This window comes from Sardina pilchardus, chromosome 8, assembly GCF_963854185.1.
Source record: "Sardina pilchardus chromosome 8, fSarPil1.1, whole genome shotgun sequence".
Classification (NCBI taxonomy): domain Eukaryota; kingdom Metazoa; phylum Chordata; class Actinopteri; order Clupeiformes; family Clupeidae; genus Sardina; species Sardina pilchardus.
This window is the reverse complement of record NC_085001.1, coordinates 31,725,962-31,746,403: the sequence shown is the minus strand read 5'-3', so window position 1 is coordinate 31,746,403 and position 20,442 is coordinate 31,725,962. Positions and strand designations below refer to the sequence as shown.

At 40.7% G+C, this 20,442-nt stretch overlaps 3 protein-coding genes across 4 annotated transcripts; 1 reads left to right on the top strand and 2 right to left on the bottom strand.

Annotated features, from left to right (window-relative positions):
• Positions 1-202: 202 nt before the first annotated feature.
• On the bottom strand, positions 203-3,939 carry psmd9 (proteasome 26S subunit, non-ATPase 9). 2 transcript variants are annotated; one of them, XM_062543630.1, is made up of 6 exons: positions 3,774-3,939; positions 3,234-3,333; positions 2,254-2,438; positions 940-1,041; positions 571-659; positions 203-455 (listed from the first exon to the last, which is right to left on the bottom strand). In XM_062543630.1, exons 1-6 carry the CDS (start codon positions 3,891-3,893, stop codon positions 428-430), a joined length of 624 nt encoding a protein of 207 aa, XP_062399614.1. In that variant the 5' UTR covers positions 3,894-3,939; the 3' UTR covers positions 203-427. The 2 variants fall into 2 exon arrangements, with proteins under 2 accessions (XP_062399614.1, XP_062399613.1); XM_062543629.1 differs by having other exon boundaries at positions 3,234-3,336; positions 3,774-3,937.
• Positions 3,940-4,189: 250 nt separating this feature from the next.
• On the bottom strand, positions 4,190-11,883 carry LOC134089240 (rab5 GDP/GTP exchange factor-like). Its single transcript, XM_062543628.1, has 9 exons — positions 11,599-11,883; positions 9,398-9,581; positions 9,090-9,220; positions 7,561-7,712; positions 7,109-7,178; positions 6,739-6,874; positions 6,201-6,292; positions 5,736-5,992; positions 4,190-5,426 (listed from the first exon to the last, which is right to left on the bottom strand). Exons 2-9 carry the CDS (start codon positions 9,556-9,558, stop codon positions 4,977-4,979), a joined length of 1,449 nt encoding a protein of 482 aa, XP_062399612.1. The 5' UTR covers positions 9,559-9,581; positions 11,599-11,883; the 3' UTR covers positions 4,190-4,976.
• A 3,244-nt stretch (positions 11,884-15,127) lies between these two features.
• LOC134089239 (MOB kinase activator 1A) lies at positions 15,128-20,120 on the top strand. Its single transcript, XM_062543627.1, has 6 exons — positions 15,128-15,352; positions 16,366-16,532; positions 16,687-16,780; positions 16,927-17,060; positions 17,905-18,068; positions 18,343-20,120. Exons 1-6 carry the CDS (start codon positions 15,339-15,341, stop codon positions 18,418-18,420), a joined length of 651 nt encoding a protein of 216 aa, XP_062399611.1. The 5' UTR covers positions 15,128-15,338; the 3' UTR covers positions 18,421-20,120.
• Positions 20,121-20,442: the final 322 nt, after the last annotated feature.

Sequence of the window (20,442 nt, the reverse complement as noted above, 5' to 3'; positions counted from 1 at the left end):
GCTTGTAGAACAGCGGCATATTAATAATAAAAAAAAATGCTACTGATTTCATTAGCGCCGCCATTTTTCTGACCCTATGCTGCACACGCACCCAACCTATGTTCTAGATGTTTACTCTCTAATATATACTGATTACCTATGAAGCCTGAGCAGAGCATATGGTTCAGAGGGTCTCATGGATAGAAAACAAGTGTCTGCAATGTGAATGAAAAAACCTTTATTCACCAATCTTTACATTATTACAAAAGCTGCAATTTAGTCCTCGTTATTTGCTATACTTGGCAGTTGCCAGCAAACCCATGTTGAGCAAATGGAGTAACGATACTTTTGAGAAATTGGAAAGAAAATATGTACACAGTGATGAAACTGAACTGAGGTTGTTTAAGTTGCCAGGTTTCAGGTCTCAATCACCTAGTGACTCCTTGCGTCATCTACGAAGTGGCTGAATGTTGCATCTGTGGGCACAGGAAGAGGAATAATTAGAGGGACAGCGAGGAGATTGAGGGGTGACTATCAGATGTTTTGGGGGCTAGCGGAGAGAGAGCGAGAGAGCAAGAGAGACATTCTCACCCCAGAAGTCCACGTCCCGACCAACGCTGGGGTACCAGGTTCATCTGGACCCTCTGTCCATTTCTGACCACAGCAACACTAAGAGACTTCTGGAATATGCAGAGCACATGACACTCAATCCCTGGATTTTCTTGTTCCATACACACCCAAAGAATGATTAACAAATTCTTTCTTCCATCTGTAACAACAGTGTGGCAGCTATAACAGCTAGTGGTAGGCAAGGTGATTTTATATGTGAAAGTTATGGCCAGGGCAAACCTAAACTCATATGTGCACATTTTGATAAGCGTATTCCAACCTAAACATATGATGATGTTTTACTAGTGTCACAACAAACCCCTCATCATGAGCACTTTGAGATTGCCTTACCCCTTCGCTATGCTGTACCACCGAGGCAATGTTCTGGAGATTCTGGAAGTTTCCTGGGTTGACTGAGCCGAATTCAATGATTTCATCTTCAACTCTTAATCCCTGCGGAAGTTTGTGCTTGATTAACCTTAAAACTATGTCTGTACAAAACATGCAGATGCTGATCTCAGTCAAACTATGGTACTTTCCTTATTTCCTCTTTTAGGACACACTGAAATAGCAGCATAATGTGAAGAAACAACCATTTTGATATATGCAGAGAATATAAGAAAGTGGCCAATACTGAATACTTACATTTTGAAATGTATTAAAATGCATGGAAATATATGCATAAATGTGTGATAAATACATAGATGTTATAATACTGGAATATGTTCAAGCTGCATATACTGTATGTGGATATGTTGTTTTTCTGTATAACGTTGTATGTACTGTATGGCTGCTGTATGGTCATGTGTGTACCATGCCACATACAGATGAAACAAAAACAAAAAAAACAGAATATTGTGCAAAAGTTCCTTTATCTCAGTAAATCAACTAAAAGGTGAAGCTCATATATTATACAGTGCCCTCCAAAAGTATTAGAGCACATGCTTAAAGTTAAATATAAAATCATCTTTTGGAAATGTATCTTAATGCCTTAAATGAAACAATGAGGAACTATTCAACATTTAAGGACATTAATTTGCACCCTGATAAAGTCCCCTTGGCCTGTGGAATTCAAATAACCCCATGTCAACACTATACCCTTAACATACTAAGAGTTTGGCATGCTTTAAGTCAGTTATTAGCTGTTTGCTAATTAGCTGGTTTGAATTGCATTGAGCTCAATGAGAATGAAACCAGCTAATTAGCTAAATTAAAACATAAGTTTATTTTTAATAAGTTTTAAAAATAAAAATACAAATCATCTATGGGAATTTAACATGGGCGTTCCAATACTTATGACCCCCTGTATTTTAAGGAAAACATTTATTTATTTACAATACATTACTCATTCACAAAGAAAATTAATGTCCTTAAAGGTTGAATAGTTCCTCATTGTTTCATTTAAGGCATTAAAATACATTTCCAAAAGATGATTTTATATTTAACTTTAAGCATGTGTTCCAATACTTTTGGAGGGCACTGTATATAGATGTCTACATAATATCTCAGCTTCACCTCTTAAAATGAAGATGAACCTCTTCACAATATTCAACATTTTCGAGTTTCACCTGTAGCTTCTTCAAGCTACTGTACGACAAAAGTGAGACAGGCTGTATACTCTCTGTGTTAATAACTCCATAGTTTGTGTGTTGGTCTGAGACTCACAGCTTGGCTGGCTGGTGAGCCTTGCGTCACATGGTCCACTCGTGCGAAGGCCGGAGGCAGTGTCCTCTCCTGCTCCATGGCCTCCTCCTGCTGATCTTGCTCCCGCTTTGCACGCTCGTGCGCATGCAGCTGGTGTAAGGCAGCCTCTATCTCCAGCATCAGAGCCTTGTGGTCGTTCTGCAGACCTGAACACATGCGTACAGTGCGTCTACATTTACTATCTATTAGGTTGTAAAAACCATACATTCTTTGGGGGGCTCGAAAATCCACTCATGTAGCAATTTTAGGGGGGGGGGGGGGGGGGTTACTTTTGATCACATAGCGACATCAAAGAGTGTAGAAACTCTTTCTTTCTATGGCTCTGGAGTCTGGAGTAGTCTTCTTGGTCAAGTTCTCTAATTTATTAATTTACGTACAATTCACTAAATGAAGCACCAGCCTAGATCAGAGCCATAGAAAGAGAGAGTTGCAACGCAAAAGTTCCCAAAAACCTGTTGCAGGTGATTGGCAGTTTTCAGTTTTAAAATTCCCATAATCTGGAAACTGGCCTGGGACTGCCATCTTTTGTTCTCAACCCATTTGCTGTTCTGAGACATTGTAACACACACATTTAAATATGGTTGGAACTGGGCAACAGAGGCAGAATAATTCATATTTTTGACGTCATTCATCCAGCTGTTAATATTATTTCCATAAGATCACTTGCATGCCTTGGTGGTTCGAGTAGGCGCAAATCAAGTAATTGTTGTCATGCCGCAGTGATCTACAAATTGCCATATTTGATGATTCGTCTGGTCGAACAGTGCGTGACTCAATAGCGGTCAGAAGCACCTGCATCTCAGAATGACCGCTTTGATTATATTCTGGTTGGCAGGACGTTTCCTTTCTGAACCTGGGATGTCTGCTTGCGTTGGGTACAGCCTACTCTAGAAAAACCTTCAACTAAGTGATAAGCGGTATCTGAAATGAGCCACACTTACACGAAATGCTGTGCCTGGCTGTTCTGATCTGGTACAAATCCAAATCTGCCCTCGGGAACCCCTCCACGTCGACCAAGGGACCCTCCATACCGACGCCTCCCTGCTGAGGAGAAACGAGTACATTTCAGTGTCTAACAATGGAAAGCAATCAAGTTCACTAATTAGACTGCAGTGATTATTCGGAGAGTGCAGTGCACCCCGTCTGTAAAGCTGCAGACTTATTGTCAACATTGCAATGCTTATACCAGAGACACTTTGCTAATACGTAGCTAGGCGGTTGTTGTTATCGTTATACTACTTCGCCGCCTTTAATTCTCCGTTGAGTTCAATTAACTCGAATAATATTGTAAATATTAAGAAGGACTTAGAATTACTGTCTGTCTAACGCATCAAGACGATACGGATTTTAAATAGGACAGTTCACAATACTGATGTGACGTTTAAATTAGCCATGCTTGCTTGACAGCTAACGTTAGCATAAGTAACGTCACTACCTAAACACTGAACAAGGTAATGGTGTAAACTTTGCAACCAACTCACATCTTCAAGAACGTCGTAGTATGCTTTAATTTGCTCCTCGATTTCATCTTTCTTTTTAACGAGGTTCTGGACAACCTCCACTGTTATTGTGGACTTCTTGTTTTCCTCAGTCATCTTCATGTCGACTGATATGGAGTACGGCAAGTGTAAGGAGACAAATTCGTTGTCGCTAAACACGTGACCTGTTAGAACCAGAGCCATGTTTTATCCATAGACCATAGACAGTAAAAGGTTTTCTCTACCACTCTGGTTAGGGCACTAGTTAGAACCATAGATATATAGAACCCATATCTATGGTTGGAACTACTATCAGTCAGGTGTTATTTATCCGTTACAGATATTCAATAACAGCAAATACGCACACCTTGAAAGAAGCATATTTTAGTGTGATCTAAAATCCCAAACACACAAAAGGATTTGACAATTTCATTTTATTCACTTATAACGTTATTCACATTCACATTTCCGTCACCGTGTGTTGATCTTCCATTCCTTGATTTAAATTGTAAACCTGTAAGGACTATGTTAAGTTAGTGCTTTCACAAGAAGGGAACCTACCAGGGTGAGGTCATGGCAATCACCAGCAAATCAACATGTAAACCTTTGCTTAAATACTTTAAATAGTCTCCCTAAAATAAATGTTTTGGTATACATATTATACAGAAAAATTACCTAACAAGGTTATTTATAAACAATAGGAATTCAAAATTCAAAATTATTGTAAGGCATACATGGAAAAATAGCTTCCAGGAATAGACCAGGAATGTCAACAGGTGAGGTGAAGGTTTTTTTAAAAAAAAACAGACTTAAAGTGCGAGAAAGCTCAGTCATTTTTCTCATTGTGTGCGAAGTAGTGGGTAAATGTGTGCACAAGAAATTATCTGCACTGACTGAAAAATAACCATAATTTGGAGAACGTAAACAGTATGGTCTGATAAAACACAATGGCACAGGCTGAAAACAAAGGCTACAACTTGTATCTGACTGAAGAGAGCTCTGAGTATGCTGTCTCTGAGTGTACCGTCACTTCATATTCATCTGTCTGTAAAGTATCTTAAGACACCTGCTCTGGGCCACCCTATAGGGGAAACAATCACACCTCTGTCTCAGGCTATATCCATTTGTCCTCCTGAGAGACATTTCTCCAACTAGGGTTGAGAGATTTCACCCGTTTCTCTAAACACACACCCCCTACTGCTCATTTCAACAGTCAGAAGTCTCCTTTCTGCATGCGTCATCTGGCACCTCCTCCTGAAACACCAGCACCTCTCGATAGCCTGGGATGTCCTTCTCGTCATCGTCAGCGCGCACTTCGGTGGCCGTGAGGTCGTCTCTCTGCGCCGTGCAGACCCGGTCCATCTGCAGGTGGATGTCCCGCACCCAGCGCTGCAGCTGCTCCTGCAGGGACAGTGCCCCCTGCTGCACGCGCTCCTGCCGGCCTTTCAGATCCTCAAGCCGCGCGCGCACCTCTTGCCCCCGCTGCTGCACCCTGCCTATGTCTTCTGCCGGCTGGGGGGCCACGCTGCCGATGGCTGGTTTGGCAGCGTAGTTGCGGGCGTGTTGCTGGCGGCCCTGCATAAAGTGTTGGAATTCCTCTGGGCTCAGGTTCAATGCCGCTGCATCCAGCTTCTCTATGAAGGCCACTGAGCATGACTGAAACAGAGGAGAGGCACATTTCAATGAGTGTGTGAGTGTGCTGCCATGGGTTTGTTTATGAGACCTCTGGCATAGTAGTTGTCATTTTGTTGTAAAATCTATTTGCAAAAAAAAAAACAGTTATTGCTTCTGCTTCTCAAAGCATTTCTCAAAATGTGCAAAGGCTACAGCCCCACATATTTCAGGAATAGTCATTCAACACTGTAGACTAAGGAACTGGGATTCACTTTCCGAAAAAATACATCTCTCTGTGATTCCAAACTTTTGTTATAGTGTATACATGCTGTATGCATGTAATGCACTCACCAGATTGGTGAAGTAGTAGCCCGTCTCGCCGCTCCTGATGCTGTGAGGCAGGCCGAAGCGGATGATGTACTGCATGTTGGAGTGCAGCCGCGGCGGGTTGGCACTCAGCACAACATAGATCAGGGCCGACAGGAAGTCATCTGCACACGCCGGCTTGCTGTTGGACGAGGCCAGCACCTGGAAGACATTCTGGGAGCATCTGGAGACACAGGTGAGCTTATCCTGAGGCCCACGTTTGGCATCCATTTCAATGATGGCTGCAGACAAACACCACAGACAAACATATAAGTCCTGAGTATTAATTAATTCTGCTTGCAGGAGAACTACACACAATGCAGAAGTTACCATCTATTTAAAAAACACATGCACCCAACCAGTCTGATGTAGTACATCCAACTACAACCCAACGATACAGATAAAAATATAGTATTTATTTAACCATTCACTACATTAATAAATGAACACCTGTGATGGCATGCAGATAAGGGTCACTGGCATCAGGGCCTTCATCAGGGAATGGCACACGCAGCATCTGAGGGGTCACCCAATTCAGCGACCTGTCAGGATCAGAATTTGTATACAGGTTGGACACAGCTCTACCTACGAACGCCAAGACCTTCCCAACTCTACAATTTGAAGTGTGTCTGGAAAGGGTTAACTGACTTCCAGCAGGGGGGTAACTAGCAGTGAAATTAAAAATAAATTGGTACATTAAACTCTTGCTAAATGATTTCAAAAGTGTATCAATGGGTGCCCGTGTTTTAGGGCCATTGGAAATGGGCTTCAATGGCCTCTTGGCCAGACAGACCTGCAGAGCAAATCCCAAATTTGCCCAAAATTCATACGGGTATTCCCAGGCTAACACAGCTTGGTATAGGCCATTTCAAGGTTAAACATGGCAAAGCCAATTCAGTATTAAAGAGCTATGAACCATAATGTTATTAGTACAATGTTTATGAGGATTTGGGTGTACAGTACATAATATGACTGCAAAGGAGCTCACTTTATCCTTCTCTGTAGTGCCAGGTCTCTCTGCTCATCATCACTGCTGTCATGGCAGAAGACCCACTTATGTAGTCGTGTCATGATCAGCTTCTCCATGTGCTCCATCACATGAACTACCTGTACTTCAGACAGACCTGTCACACACACACACACACACACACACACACACTTTGATACATCTGTGTTCTGCAAAGCCATCTACAGTAATATGCACACACACAACAATCAAGATATGAATAACCTCCTCCCTAATAGTTAAGGCATAGAGATCATGTAAACACCACGCATAAATCATCTGGAGATCCCACACAGACTATTCTCCAGGAGTAGATGCACTCATACAATTCACTGAGAGTAATGCCACTCACTGCTGAAGTGAAGAGTGATGTTCTGGTAAAACTCCTGAACCAGATCTGACTGTTTCTCCACATCCAAGTCCTGCACAACAACGAAGTATTACATGAGAAAGAGGTATATAGCAAAATACTGATACGGTTAAACAACCTCAATGTCAGATAGATGCAGAAGTAGGTTTTGTTACAAATCTGATTTTGTCAGAAATTCATCTGATGACGTGCAACCACCAGTTTAACCTAATTCTATGCATTCTCCTTTGAAAATGTGCACGCTGTGCTCATAGGGATAACTGTGTTAATTGAACAACGTAGAAAGTGGGGTAAGTTTCCTGACTAGTTGCCACGGTGACTTTGATCAAGGCTTTTCAAAGTCATCGTGCACATGCTGAACTCAGAGGGAACAAACTCTGTGTAAGCTCTGGTTTCTGGACTGCCCCCAGATCAATGAAGTAGGCCGGTCTTACATGGTAGGCCTCCATAGTGTTGAGGAAGGCAGAGCATCTGGACTGTAGACGCTGGGAGGAGGGACTCCGCAGCAGCTTCAGGAAGCTGGTGAAATCTCCAGGCTCCAGAGTCTCAAAGCCCTGCAGCGCCTCCAACTGGCCCTCTGACCCCTCTGCAGGTAAAAAGGTCAAATACAAGGATACAAGGAGTTTTATTTGTCACATGATGTTGCATATCATTACCAAAGCAAAGAATGCAGTGAAATTGGTCAGTTCTTTCGCCTGTATGTACAGGGGGGGGGGGGGGGGGGGGGGGGGGTATCAACCATCTGACTATTGTGGGATAAATGATTTAAGTATGTGCATAATCTAATCTGGGTTTGTAATTGACTCTAATTTACTTAAAGGGATATTCCGCCATTTTTGGAAATACGCTCATTTTCCACCTCCCCTCGAGCAAAACAATCGATATTTACCTTGTTCCCGTTCATCCAGCCATTCTGTGAGTCTGGCGATACAACTTTTAGCTTCAGCCTAGCATAGATCACTGAATCGGATTAGACCATTAGCTTCTCGCCTGCTAGCTTCATGTTTAAAAGTGACTAAGATTTCTGATAATTTTCCCATTTAAAACGTGTGTCCTCTCAAGTTAGAAAGTGCAATAAGACCAACTGAAAATGAAACCTGGCGTTTTTCTAGGCTGATTTGACATGGAACTACACTCCCATCTGGCGTAATAATCAAGGCAACTTGCAAACGTACCATAGGCGCAGTGATATCGTACGCAGCATCTGAAAATAGTCCCCATAGACATCAAGCAGTAGTAGTGCCAGTAGCTGCAAGTTGCCTTGATTATTACGCCAGATGAGAATGTAGTTCCATGTCAAATTAGCCTAGAAAAACGGCAGGGTTCATTTTCAGTTGGTCTTATTGCACTTTCTAACTTGAGAGGACACACGTTTTAAATGGGAAAATTACCAGAAATATTAGTCACTTTTAAACATGAAGCTAGCAGGCGAGAAGCTAATGGTCTAATCCAATTCAATGATCTATGCTAGGCTGAAGCTAAAAGTTGTATCGCCAGACTCACAGAATGGCTGGATGAACGGGAACAAGGTAAATATCGATTGTTTTGCTCGAGGGGAGGTGGAAAATGAGCGTATTTCCAAAAATGGCGGAATATCCCTTTAAGCAATATGGTGTAAGTGAAGGTGAGGTTGGTAAAGGATATATCTGCTGTTGTGATTTAGCCGTCAGCACCAGGCCAGAGGCCAGTGAGTGGTCGTATACTGTTACCCTTCCACATGCTGTGTGAACACTTACAGATTACATTGTGTCCATTCACACACACGCTGGTTTTAGTCACATTTACAAAACAGGCCTTTTGTCCATTTAAAAATGAAGTGAAACCAGAATTACCAGTTTTCTACATTTCCTAATTTATGACCACAGGATATGCTCTTAATCCGGTCATGTGTTTCTTGTTGAGGTTGTTTACAACAAAATACCAGTGAAGTGTAGAGAACGTCAGAGAAGGAGTGGGAGATCACCTGGGCGTTTGGGGGGAGATGGAGCCCCCCAGAAGAGCCTCTTCATGGTGCTGGTCCGTCGGCTGGCCTCTGCACTTTTCTTATCCTCAAACTTGGAGAATGTGATCGGAGAACCTGAAATGCTTTGGGAGCTGAGACACACACACACACACACACACACACACACACACACACACACACACACACACACAAATGACTTCAAATGACTAATGTATGCATGTGTACCGAAACACACACGACATGCACTTTTTGATGACAATTCGAGCCACAGTCTGTGAGCTTATATCCTGCTTGGATCCCTCTCTTACCCATGATCCCGTCTTCCGTCCACTTCAGATTTGCGGGTCCTCTCTCGCCAGCACTTAGAGCAGTAGCCCTGCCAGGCAGAGTTGCCGTAGAAACCGCAGCCATCCTTGCAGAGAAGCTCGGCCTGCGTGACCCGGATCCCACGCTGCTGCTCCTCCCACATGCTGAGGTCACACTCGCTCCAAACTGCCCAGTAAAGATATACAACACCACCTGTGAAGTCAATCATCTTACCAATACCACTGACAAGTGACAACCCATCCCGCCCCCCTCACCCCTGATGTCGGCATTGATCATATTATTATACATATATCAATTAACCATAAAAAAGTTATGGGGCTACTTAATCTTGGAACAAAGGCAAGACCAAGTTCTTAATCTCTTCTTGGACTGTTGTAAAACACTAGGTTTTTTTTTTTAAGGCATTTCTTTTGTAGATCATGTAGAGGATATATATCTCTGAGGCATGCACTAAATATTATTGATTCCAACTTTGTCGAATGCCAGTTGACAGATCTTTGGAGCATGGAACTTGTCATGCACCATTTTTTTCCATTTTCCACCATCAATTCCCAATGGGATTTGAGATCCAGACTGTCTACTAACCATGCCATTGATTGATACGTCTTTCCTGAAGAATGGTTTTAACATTCTTCGTGTTATGGCAAGATTAAAACATCAACCAGGAAAATGACTTCCTTATTACCAAAACATTCTCTGACTCAGAAAGTTCAAACATAAAAGGCATTAAAAGGTGCAACAAAGTACTAATTATAATGTTTTAGGTTTGTTATTCCATATTTTTTTTCCTCAGGATTGAGTGATCCAATATGTTTTTCTGTTTTTCCTCTACATGATCTTAAAAGACATGTATTGATTGCCTTAAATCACTACCATTTTTGGAGCTATGTTCCACAATGGCAGAATGCTCATTTGAGGCATATCTGAGATTTGTCCTTTTTCTTAAAAAAAACAACAACAAGAAAACTGCTGAATGCACATCCTCCAAGAGTGGTCATTCCATATTTTTTTGCCAGCTAGGGGTTGTACTACCTGCATGGTTCGAAACCAGGGGTAAAGCTCTGCTTCCACACAAAGCAAAAATTATGTTTTTGATGACATGTTATGATACTGCAAGGACAGTCAAAATAAAGTCTTAAAACAATTAGTGAGTCTGTACAATATGTAAAGATCACAGAATCTTGTAATGCATACAAGAACATATTTCACCATACTATAACCTTCCCACTTCAGTCAGACCATCAATGACATGACCAGGACTCAGTAGGCATTTGTCATGTAGAAATCAGACGGCAAGTAAACCATTCGTTTATAATACCTAGACTTCACCCGACTTCCCGCAAGAACTGGGTTGTGAGTTCACTGGCACACCAGACGAGTCTGATCCACGCTCATGTAGGGTACTCACGTGGCGCCCCGTTGAAAATCCGCTCAATATGACTTAACTCGTGACCGCTTTCGACTGAAGTAGCTTGAGGCTTTCCTCCAGAAAATATGTCAACATAGTGAAGGAGACCTCAATAGTAACTTGATATTATCGGGACACAGACTTGTCCTAAACCCAATCTATGGGAATTGTAATGTAAAGTCTACATTCCATCCATTGCCATTTAAGTAACCGGTCTGATTGTTTAAAGCTAAAATTAACCTGCTATTTAATATAGGGTGGCTGCTAAGGTTACTTTACGTTGGGATGTGACTAGGCTACTGACGGCCTGAATTGAGAGAGCAAGCATTAACTAACGTTGACGTATGACGTTAACGTATAGCTTACACACATATTATGCTAGGACTTTACTAGGACTTCTTGAAGCAAACGCGAACAGGCTGTTTTGTCAACAACATAGCTTTAACGTTAAGTTTAGGTTAACGTTACTCTCAAGTCAAATTAACACATTCTGAACTGCGTTCCTGGTGCATGTACTGTCGTTGTTAATCTTTTACTGTCTGTTAACATATGTTAACGACGTAGACAGCAATGTTAGCTATGTTTATCTATAGTAAATTGTCCTGTCATTCAACAAGTCGTTGTTTGTTGTCGGTTAACGTTACACGGAGTCGTACAAGAAACTGGATGAAACAAACGAACAATTACTTATATTAAACTCTTAGCTAGCCTTTTGAAAATATAAGGGATAACTTTGAATTTAGATAAACATATTTCACTTGAGAAGGATCTTACCGTAGCTGCTTCGGCTTCAACGTACAACGACGTCTAGTTTTAACCCGGAACAGCAACGTCAGCGCAAAAGTCACAGTCAGCGACCTGTTGCCTTTTTGAGAGGGACAGCGACAGCGAGAATCAGATGATGAAATAACGAAAACCTATCCGGTCCATACACAGTAAGATCCAGACTGATTTGGGGTAAAGTTACCGGAGTAAAACAACGATCAAAGTGCGATCAATCCTTTAGATTTCCTCTGAGGCACGTGCAGAGTTAAAGTGTGGCTGGTTTTCATGGGTGCGTGGTGCGCATCCACAGCAGTGCATTGCCTCGGCCCTGCCCTCTATTGAAACAGTTCACAGACATAATCCGCATCCACTATTCATTGTAGTCTGAAACTATTTGTGCGTGAACCCTGATTAGACTGTCGGAAGTGACAACCTAGACTGAACGAAGAGTTATTTACTCATTTACATTTTTTCCCCCAGATGGCCTGGCCATAGTCAAATTGCATTTGGTTTAAGATTAAGCCTAACCTAAACAAATCCAGCCCACTCCACTTCACCCTTCACATTAGCCTGGCTATCACCAGACCAAGATCAAATGTTTGAGATTGAACATTCATCTGGACGCTTGGCTTTCGAATTTAATTCAAATTGGTTGCATTAGGCCTACAAAATAAAATAAATAAATCAGGATACTGTACTTATATTTAGTAGGCATATTTATTATGTAAATATATGGTAGGCTATTTGTCAATAAAACGCAGATTCCTAGACCTAGATGAAAAATACTGCCAAACAATAAAATAACCATATCCATGATCTCAGAGCCACGTTTCGTTTGGGTCGCCTGAAATCCAAATAGGTCGGCTACTGACTAGTTCATTACATAAAATTATAGGCTATACATCAAATAAAAAATGATATTAAAATGATATCCACGTTAAGTAACAGATCCTTCATTACAATCTAGCTGAGTAAAGATAAAATTAGACAGCATGACATGTTAGATTGATAGAATTATGCTTGATTGGTGTTCAAAACAAAGTAGCCTAGCTAAACAACTAAACGTGCAAGGACATTTGGGGGAAACCAAAGTACTGCTTGGGTCTAGATGTTACAGCAGAAATTAGGTGTGCTCTCTCTCGCTGCACCTAAATGATTGGGGTTGGCAACAGTTTGTGACATCAAAATGGTCACCTGCCAAAAGGTTGGGAAGTGCACCCCTGCCTAAACATATGGGCTCTCAAACTCTCTCCTCGGTCCTCGAGGCTCTTTCCCACTGATCTAACTAACACTGGATAGACATTGTTGCCGCCCCATCATTTTTTATCTAGATGAGATCAGTGAGGACGAGGATCGAGGAAGGAAGGGAGGGTGCATAAAACACCAAATGAGAGGCACCCATAATCTATTATCAGCTTTTACCTCTGATGTCCTCAATAGGTATATTACTTCCTTGCCAATCATAGTTGTTGGCTGATGATCGATTTTGATAGGAAGATCTGCCATTGAGCCACTGCAACCACTGATTTACTAAGCCTCTCACTCACATCTGTGTCCCGCCCCTCTTCCACCACCTCATTATTCTGTGGAGTCATGGCTGTCTTTCCTTAGACACAAATAGTAACAGACTTTTTTTAATCATTGGTGGCACCTCAGATGGAATCTAGTCAATTTCCCTGTTCTGGGCCATTCTACAGAAACGCACACTTTTCTGTCCCGACACTTTACAGATCTGTTACACTTTTAAAAACACCTATTTGTTGCATTTTTTTTGGATTTATAGGTAAAACAATATGTTTTTTTCAACCTCAGGTTTTTGAGCCAAAGTGACAGTATTTATTTGTAAATTGATTTCTCCAGGCACCACAAAAGTGCCCGTCCCAACCCTCAAGTAGGCAGGTTGAGGGCCAACTTCTGGCCAAAAACATGTTTTTGAAATTAAACTGCAATAATGCACATAAATCACATTAATTACATAGGCAAATATACAAAATATCAAATTAATATGATTATTTTTTATTAAAATGCATTTGTCCCAAGGATGCCACTGGTGTTACTGCACAACAAATATAACAAAACACTTATTCTGAAATAAGCAATCATACTAATGACACCACTGGACTTCCTTTTACTTAATACCTGAAGGTCTATGGAGAAAAGCACATGTTAAATCCACAGCCTCCTTTCATTAATCAGAAATGTAGCATTTGTGTCATGCTTTCTTATTGAAGCTTTTGTTAAAGTCACTGGTGTGACCTTCTTTACTCTTAGGGAAATTAATAGAAATAGAACACAAATTGGTCAATGACATACTGAGTCTAGCCTGACTAACCACATATTTTTTTTCCATTCAATAGCAGCCATTTTGTAAAATGCAGTTTTTCGCAAAATTGTCACTGGTGTTACCATCACTGGTGTTACTTTTTGGTAACACCAGTGACCACTTACCATTGACGAAGAACGTAACAGCGACTAGGAATTACATGTAAACTTTAAATAAATGTATCATTTTTGTAAAAAAAAATTATTAAGGTATCCCTTAAGTGTATTCTTACAGCAAAATACTTAGTATTCATGTGGTCTAAGTTTAAACGTAAAAAAAATGACCTTTTTTGGGACATTTTGCTATGCCAAAAATAATTTAACAAACAAAACAATTTGTTAGGCCTGATATTCAAAGAAACTTGATGTTGATAGTGCCCACAATGACAGCCAGTGTTGAGGCGATGACAAGTAACTTTTTGGACAGTGATGCAACCAAATTAACAGTCATGGGTTCAGATTGGATGATGAGAATTTGCCTCAATGCCTTGATGATTACTGATGATGAACTTCACCAAATAGGCCTAATTCTCCAGATGGGAATTGGATAGCCTATTCTGAAATCCAATCTCTGATAGAGGAAACATTGCACGTAAAGTTGGGTCGGATGTTTTGCTCGGAGACTCTTGCGCTGTGCCCCGAGGTGTCCGACTTGACGTCACTATCATATTCTCCAACCGGCCTCCCTTGCAACAACACATAGCCTAAGTAAAGAGGCGAACCTCTCATTACAACTACAGGCATCATTCTTATTCATCATCATCATTATTCATCATTAACCCTAGCCTACAGATAGAAACACTTGCCCGAGACATTTTCCTTCTTGCTCAACCACAGTTAACAATTATTCGAATAATTTCCTGTTTTCTGAGCTGATGATTTTGGAATCTCGGAACCTCCGAGTTTGGTCGGCGTGAAGTAAAGGCAATCTAGCCCACAAATGTCACCAGATGTGTTGGATATAGGCCTATTCATCCAATATTAACACCCAGACTGGATCTACAACTCCAAACTTGTTTTCACCACATGGTCAACTCAATATTAATAATAATAGCTTAAAAAAAAAAAAAAAAAACAAGAGCAAACTAGATCAACAATCAGGGGCGTGGCGAGTGTTGTTAGAAGCCAATCAAAACTCGGTCAACACTGAGATACATTTACTACATTCTGATTGGTTGTATCTGCTGCCGAAGTGCCAATCTCACTGAACTCCATACGGTTCCTCTTGTCGTGAGTCTACCGTCACATTTGTCATCCGCAGGAGAAGTTTCGAAACTTCGTGAAATTGTAGCTATCTTTTGATCATTTGGAAGTCATTACTTTGGTTGAGCACTGCGGTCTTCAAATACTTTTCGTCAGTCTCGGCTGCATCGGATTGACCTTCTGTTTTCGTCTTCTCTCACCTTTTCTAATCGAAGTTTATCAAGATGAGCTTCTTATTGTAAGTGTTCCTGCTAACTCGCTAGCTAGCCCGTTAGCATTGTTTTCTAATGTTAATGTTTGTGTTAATTGTAGTGGCTAGTTTACCACGCTTGTTAGCGGAATATATTTTATAAAAATGTGGTGTATTACAGTAAAACATTACTGCATGGTTTTATCAACTTTATTGACGTATATTATCTTGAACTTCTATATTTAGCACATTCGTAGTATAATGTTATCAGCTAACTAGCCTGCTTGCTAAATTGCAGCATGAAACCATTCGCAGTGCAAATCTGCAATTGCAAGCTAACATTAGCGCAGCAGCTGTTGTGCTGCTGCGGATGGGCCAACCCTTGCTGCAGTCGACAGTTTCCGTATTTTCGAAGTCGTCTGCCTACAATGAACGGAAATGCACTGAACACAGCTTCAACCTCTTCCTTAATTGAGTTCTCCTAATCTCCAAGAGGTGCACGAAAACTTCTATATTTATTGTACATTAAACCACTTTTCTAGATCACAAGCAAAATTGATCACATTGGCTTCTAGCCGAGAGAGCACGGCTTGTTGTGCTGTTTCCAGTTGACGTTGCTTTTGTTAGGCTATGGGAACTGGCTATTTGGGTAACAAATGTTGAAGCACATCATGCTTTTAATTTGCGCAGTTCTAAATAAAGGGATGTTCAACAGAATGCAGAATGAGTAAAACTATGCGTGCGTATCAAAACGCCAACAGCACGATTGGCATCTATACACTGACACATCCTGCCACATGCACTGTTGATGTTGAATATCATTGCCATTTGCCAAGCTTTTCTTTTTCTTTTTTTTTTTGCATTGCACCGGGGTTGCATTATCTTAACAATGTTGGTATGAAGATGTCTAAAACACTGATAACATAGCTACCATATAGACCTAGATTGAATAATTAATATACTTTTCTGTAAAATTATTGATTACCTTTTTAATTAGCTTCACAGAATACAGACAAGAAATTAAGGTTGTAAGTAACCAATCTAATCTTTTGTGGTTTCAGTGGCAGTCGCTCATCAAAGACTTTCAAACCAAAGAAGAACATTCCAGAAGGCTCACATCAGTATGAACTTCTGAAACATGCTGAGGCCACGCTTGGAAGTGGCAACTTGCGCCAGGCCGTCATGCTTCCTGAGGGAGAGGACCTCAACGAGTGGATCGCTGTCAATAGTGAGTGTGTGTGTGTTATCAGAATTTGTATTTTGCCTGCGTCTATGTATTGATACTGGGCTAGGAGCCTGTGGACATCATGACAACATGTCCTTGTGTCCATGACTGTTGGCCTGACTTGTAATATAGCATACATGTTTGTGCACTGTTGCAGCGGTGGACTTCTTTAACCAGATTAACATGTTGTATGGCACCATCACTGAGTTCTGCACTGAGACTAGCTGCTCTGTTATGTCCGCTGGACCAAGGTGAGACACACATATAATTTCGATCTTATTAGCAAGTCTGGAGTGTGTTGTCATTTCTCTCCATGTGTGACCCAGCACAATACCCATACAGCTTGGCAATATGTAATGCCCAGCAGTTTATTTACAGATATCACATTCTCTTTCAGATATGAATACCACTGGGCTGATGGCACCAACATTAAGAAGCCAATTAAGTGTTCAGCTCCTAAATACATTGATTACCTGATGACGTGGGTGCAAGACCAGCTGGATGATGAAACCCTCTTCCCCTCGAAGATTGGTCAGTACCAGTTTGTGTTTTTCAGTGGTCTCATCTCAGAGACCTTTATGCAACATTCATAAAAGAGAAGTTCAGCCACAGAACTGTAATGTAAAAGCAGAGAAAGTAACTGTCTGTCTTCTAAAACTGTGATTCTCTATTGTTCCATCCTGAGGTTGGTATAAAAGCAAGGTTCACATGCAAGCTAAAATAGCGTATTTGTTTTTATTAAAATAATTAAAACTAAGTGAAATGATGTCTATTGCCATAATAATAAGTTGGATTTTTTTCTCCTTTTGTGAAGCACAGCAAGTGTAGCGTTCCGTTCAATATTCCCTGTGGTCTATAACAGACCTGCACTAGTCACTGTTGCATACATTTGTGCAGTAGGATTTGTTTGGTCGCACTGGAGGGATCTTAGTCATCCGCATACAGCAGAGGCTCACCAAAGAATTCCTTTCGGTCACATGAAAATGTGATAAACTGAAGTTACTGTGTAATAAAGCTAGCCAACTTTCTCTTCTGGTAGCCCATAATGTCAGTCCAGTGGTTCTCAACTGGACCCTCAAAGACCCCTTTCTATGGCCATTATGTTGTGCCCACATTTGTGTAATTCAAAGTAAGCTAATTCATTTCTGAGAAATTGTATAGTGTATACCCATAGGCCTAAAGATTTCAGATTTTTTAAAAAAAGTATAAGTAGTTCCACACAATAGTTCCAAAATGTTTGGACCAGACACTTCTATTTATAATAGCCCTGGAACCCCGAGCCCACCTGTCTGGGACCCATAGCCCAAAATAATCTTTTAATTCCATTCTGTACTGGTCCAGTCTCATCCTGTCGTCTGTTGTTGCCACCCTGTAGGTGTACCATTCCCTAAGAACTTCATGTCGGTGGCAAAGACTATCCTGAAGCGCTTGTTCCGTGTGTATGCCCACATCTACCACCAGCACTTTGACTCCGTCATGCAGCTGCAGGAGGAGGCCCACCTGAACACCTCCTTCAAGCACTTCATCTTCTTTGTGCAGGTGCGGGCAAGACCATACACATACACACATTACACGGTCACCCTTGTGTTAGTTAGCAATGCCTAAGATGCACAGCATCATAGATATTCAGATTCAGATTGATTTGACATGGCAGTGTTCAACAACATAAAGCATCGTTTTTACGACAGCACAACCTGAATTGCGCGGAACAGGGGGAAAAAACATGAAATGCAAAAAAGCAACTCTTTTGTTTGTGTTTTTGTGTATTCGTTTGTTTAGTGGCTAAGTTTGTATGTGTTTATGTGTTTTGCAGGAGTTCACCCTGATAGACCGTAGGGAGTTGGCTCCACTGCAGGATCTCATTGAGAAGTTGTGCACCAAAGACAGATAAGATATCAGAAGAAAAGTCAGATAATATTACATTTTCAGTGTTCTCCACAACAGAATCTCTTCCAGGTGTATCCATCTCCTTAGTCTCTCATCTTTGTCATGTCTTTCTTGCTTGCTTTTTCTTTCTTTCTCTCTCTTTCTCAGTAAGTCACAGTCTCAAGGTGTCTATATCTTGAGATGATCAGTGAATCATGAAATTGGGACCTAATGTGAATCTTAGAATGAAAGCCTCACACACCAGCGTTTTATCATTATTTTCACTTCACTCAGTTTTACTCACACTTACCTATATTTACCATGTATACTTACATAATTGATGGATTGTTTTTTATAGATTTATTGCGTTTAATGCTGCAGTTTGAGGCCTTGTTATTAGATCTTGCTTTTTAATTGCACACCTGTAAAATGTCACTGATCACCTTGTTTTGTAAAATTTGTTCTTTAAGAAATGGGGAAAATGTTAAAAGCATGTAGAGTGTAGGCGTAGTTTCATAGCTTTTAATTTAACCTCTAGATGACGTTTTGGCAGGACAGTTGTGTTTAAAATGGTTATTTGTTATCATGGAAGTGTTTTAGGTTTATATTTTAAGTATTTTAAATGTGACATTTTTCTTTGTCATTTCAATCAGTTTGTGCAAAGGGTCCACATTATGCCGTTTTATTATTTTAATGTTTTTTTTATTCGTGCTGGCACACAATGAAAATATCAGCATTCACATTTTATTTGTGTTTTTCAGCGTTAGAATTGATCATGATGTGTTCATAGCGCAGGGCTGGGGCACGGTATTATAAGGGACCTAAATGCACTTGCAATTAACAGTCACCTTAGTAAGACTTTGTTAAGGCATTGTAGGCATTGTTTAGAAGTCTGTCTCTTTGTTTATTCTGAGATCTTTGACCACGGTCAGGTGGATTCTAGATACTCGGAGCTGATGTGCTGCAGCCTGTAGGAAGGTTGACCCCTCCAGACTGCCTCGAGCATCAACATGTCATTGCAGACTCAGAGTTTCCTTCCAGTCAGTTCATGGTTTTCATTCCTTTCATCTTACCTCAGCTTTCTCAATGCAATAATTCTGAAATAGTGTTCATCCATACTGTTAAAGCCAGTCTGTTTCGTGTGCTGTTATATAAGACTGTCTTATCCCTTTTTTGCCTGGAATAGCACATAAACCTTGAACTTCAGCAAAAGTGAATTGGTCATTCTACAAGATGACCAATGAGGCGTCAAGAGTCAAGGCACCATGTGTCCTCTCATAAGAGTCCACTTTCAAGGCAACTACCAGTGGGCATCTAAGGTCACTTTATGTGCCTGACGTTTTATTGGTGAATTTGATGCTCCGTGTTCACCTTGGAGCCAGTAAGTAATTTTTTAAGTCCAAATGAGCTAACAGACACTTGAATGCTTTTTGCCTTAGATGAACTATGCTGTCCTGGTGCCCACAATCAGCCACACGGAAGGAATAGGCCGTAATGGTTGAACACTGATAGTAAAACAATTTTTAAAGGTGTCAATTTCTGAGTGTCTGTTGCTCACTTGCATCCTGGCTGAAAGTGACTTCATGGTCTGTGACCTGAGCTAAAACCGTGCCTTAAAGAGACCATATATTGACTGATATGATTGTGATATAGTTTTTTTTTTTTTTTTTTTTTTGTCATTTGTGGCATAGTATAATTTTAAATAAAGTCAGATCAAATCCTTTACATGTTTTGTGGTTATTGGATTGTTAATAATCTACTTCTGAAATATCCAGTGAAGTCTAGATGGATATTTGCCATCTCACCATACTCAGTTATTATGTGTATGGAATTCATTAGATGCTTTTATCCAAAGTGACTTACAAAAAATAATAATACAATGAACAGTGAACAGTTTAAAAAAGTTGGAAAGCTACATCAGTGGTTCTCAGATGTTTTTTTTCAATCCCCACTTTGGAGGTGGGGAATGTTCAAGCCCCACCTGACCCCATCACCCAGGCAAGGTGAGAATATAAAAATATTTTCACATTTTGGTTCCATGCTACAT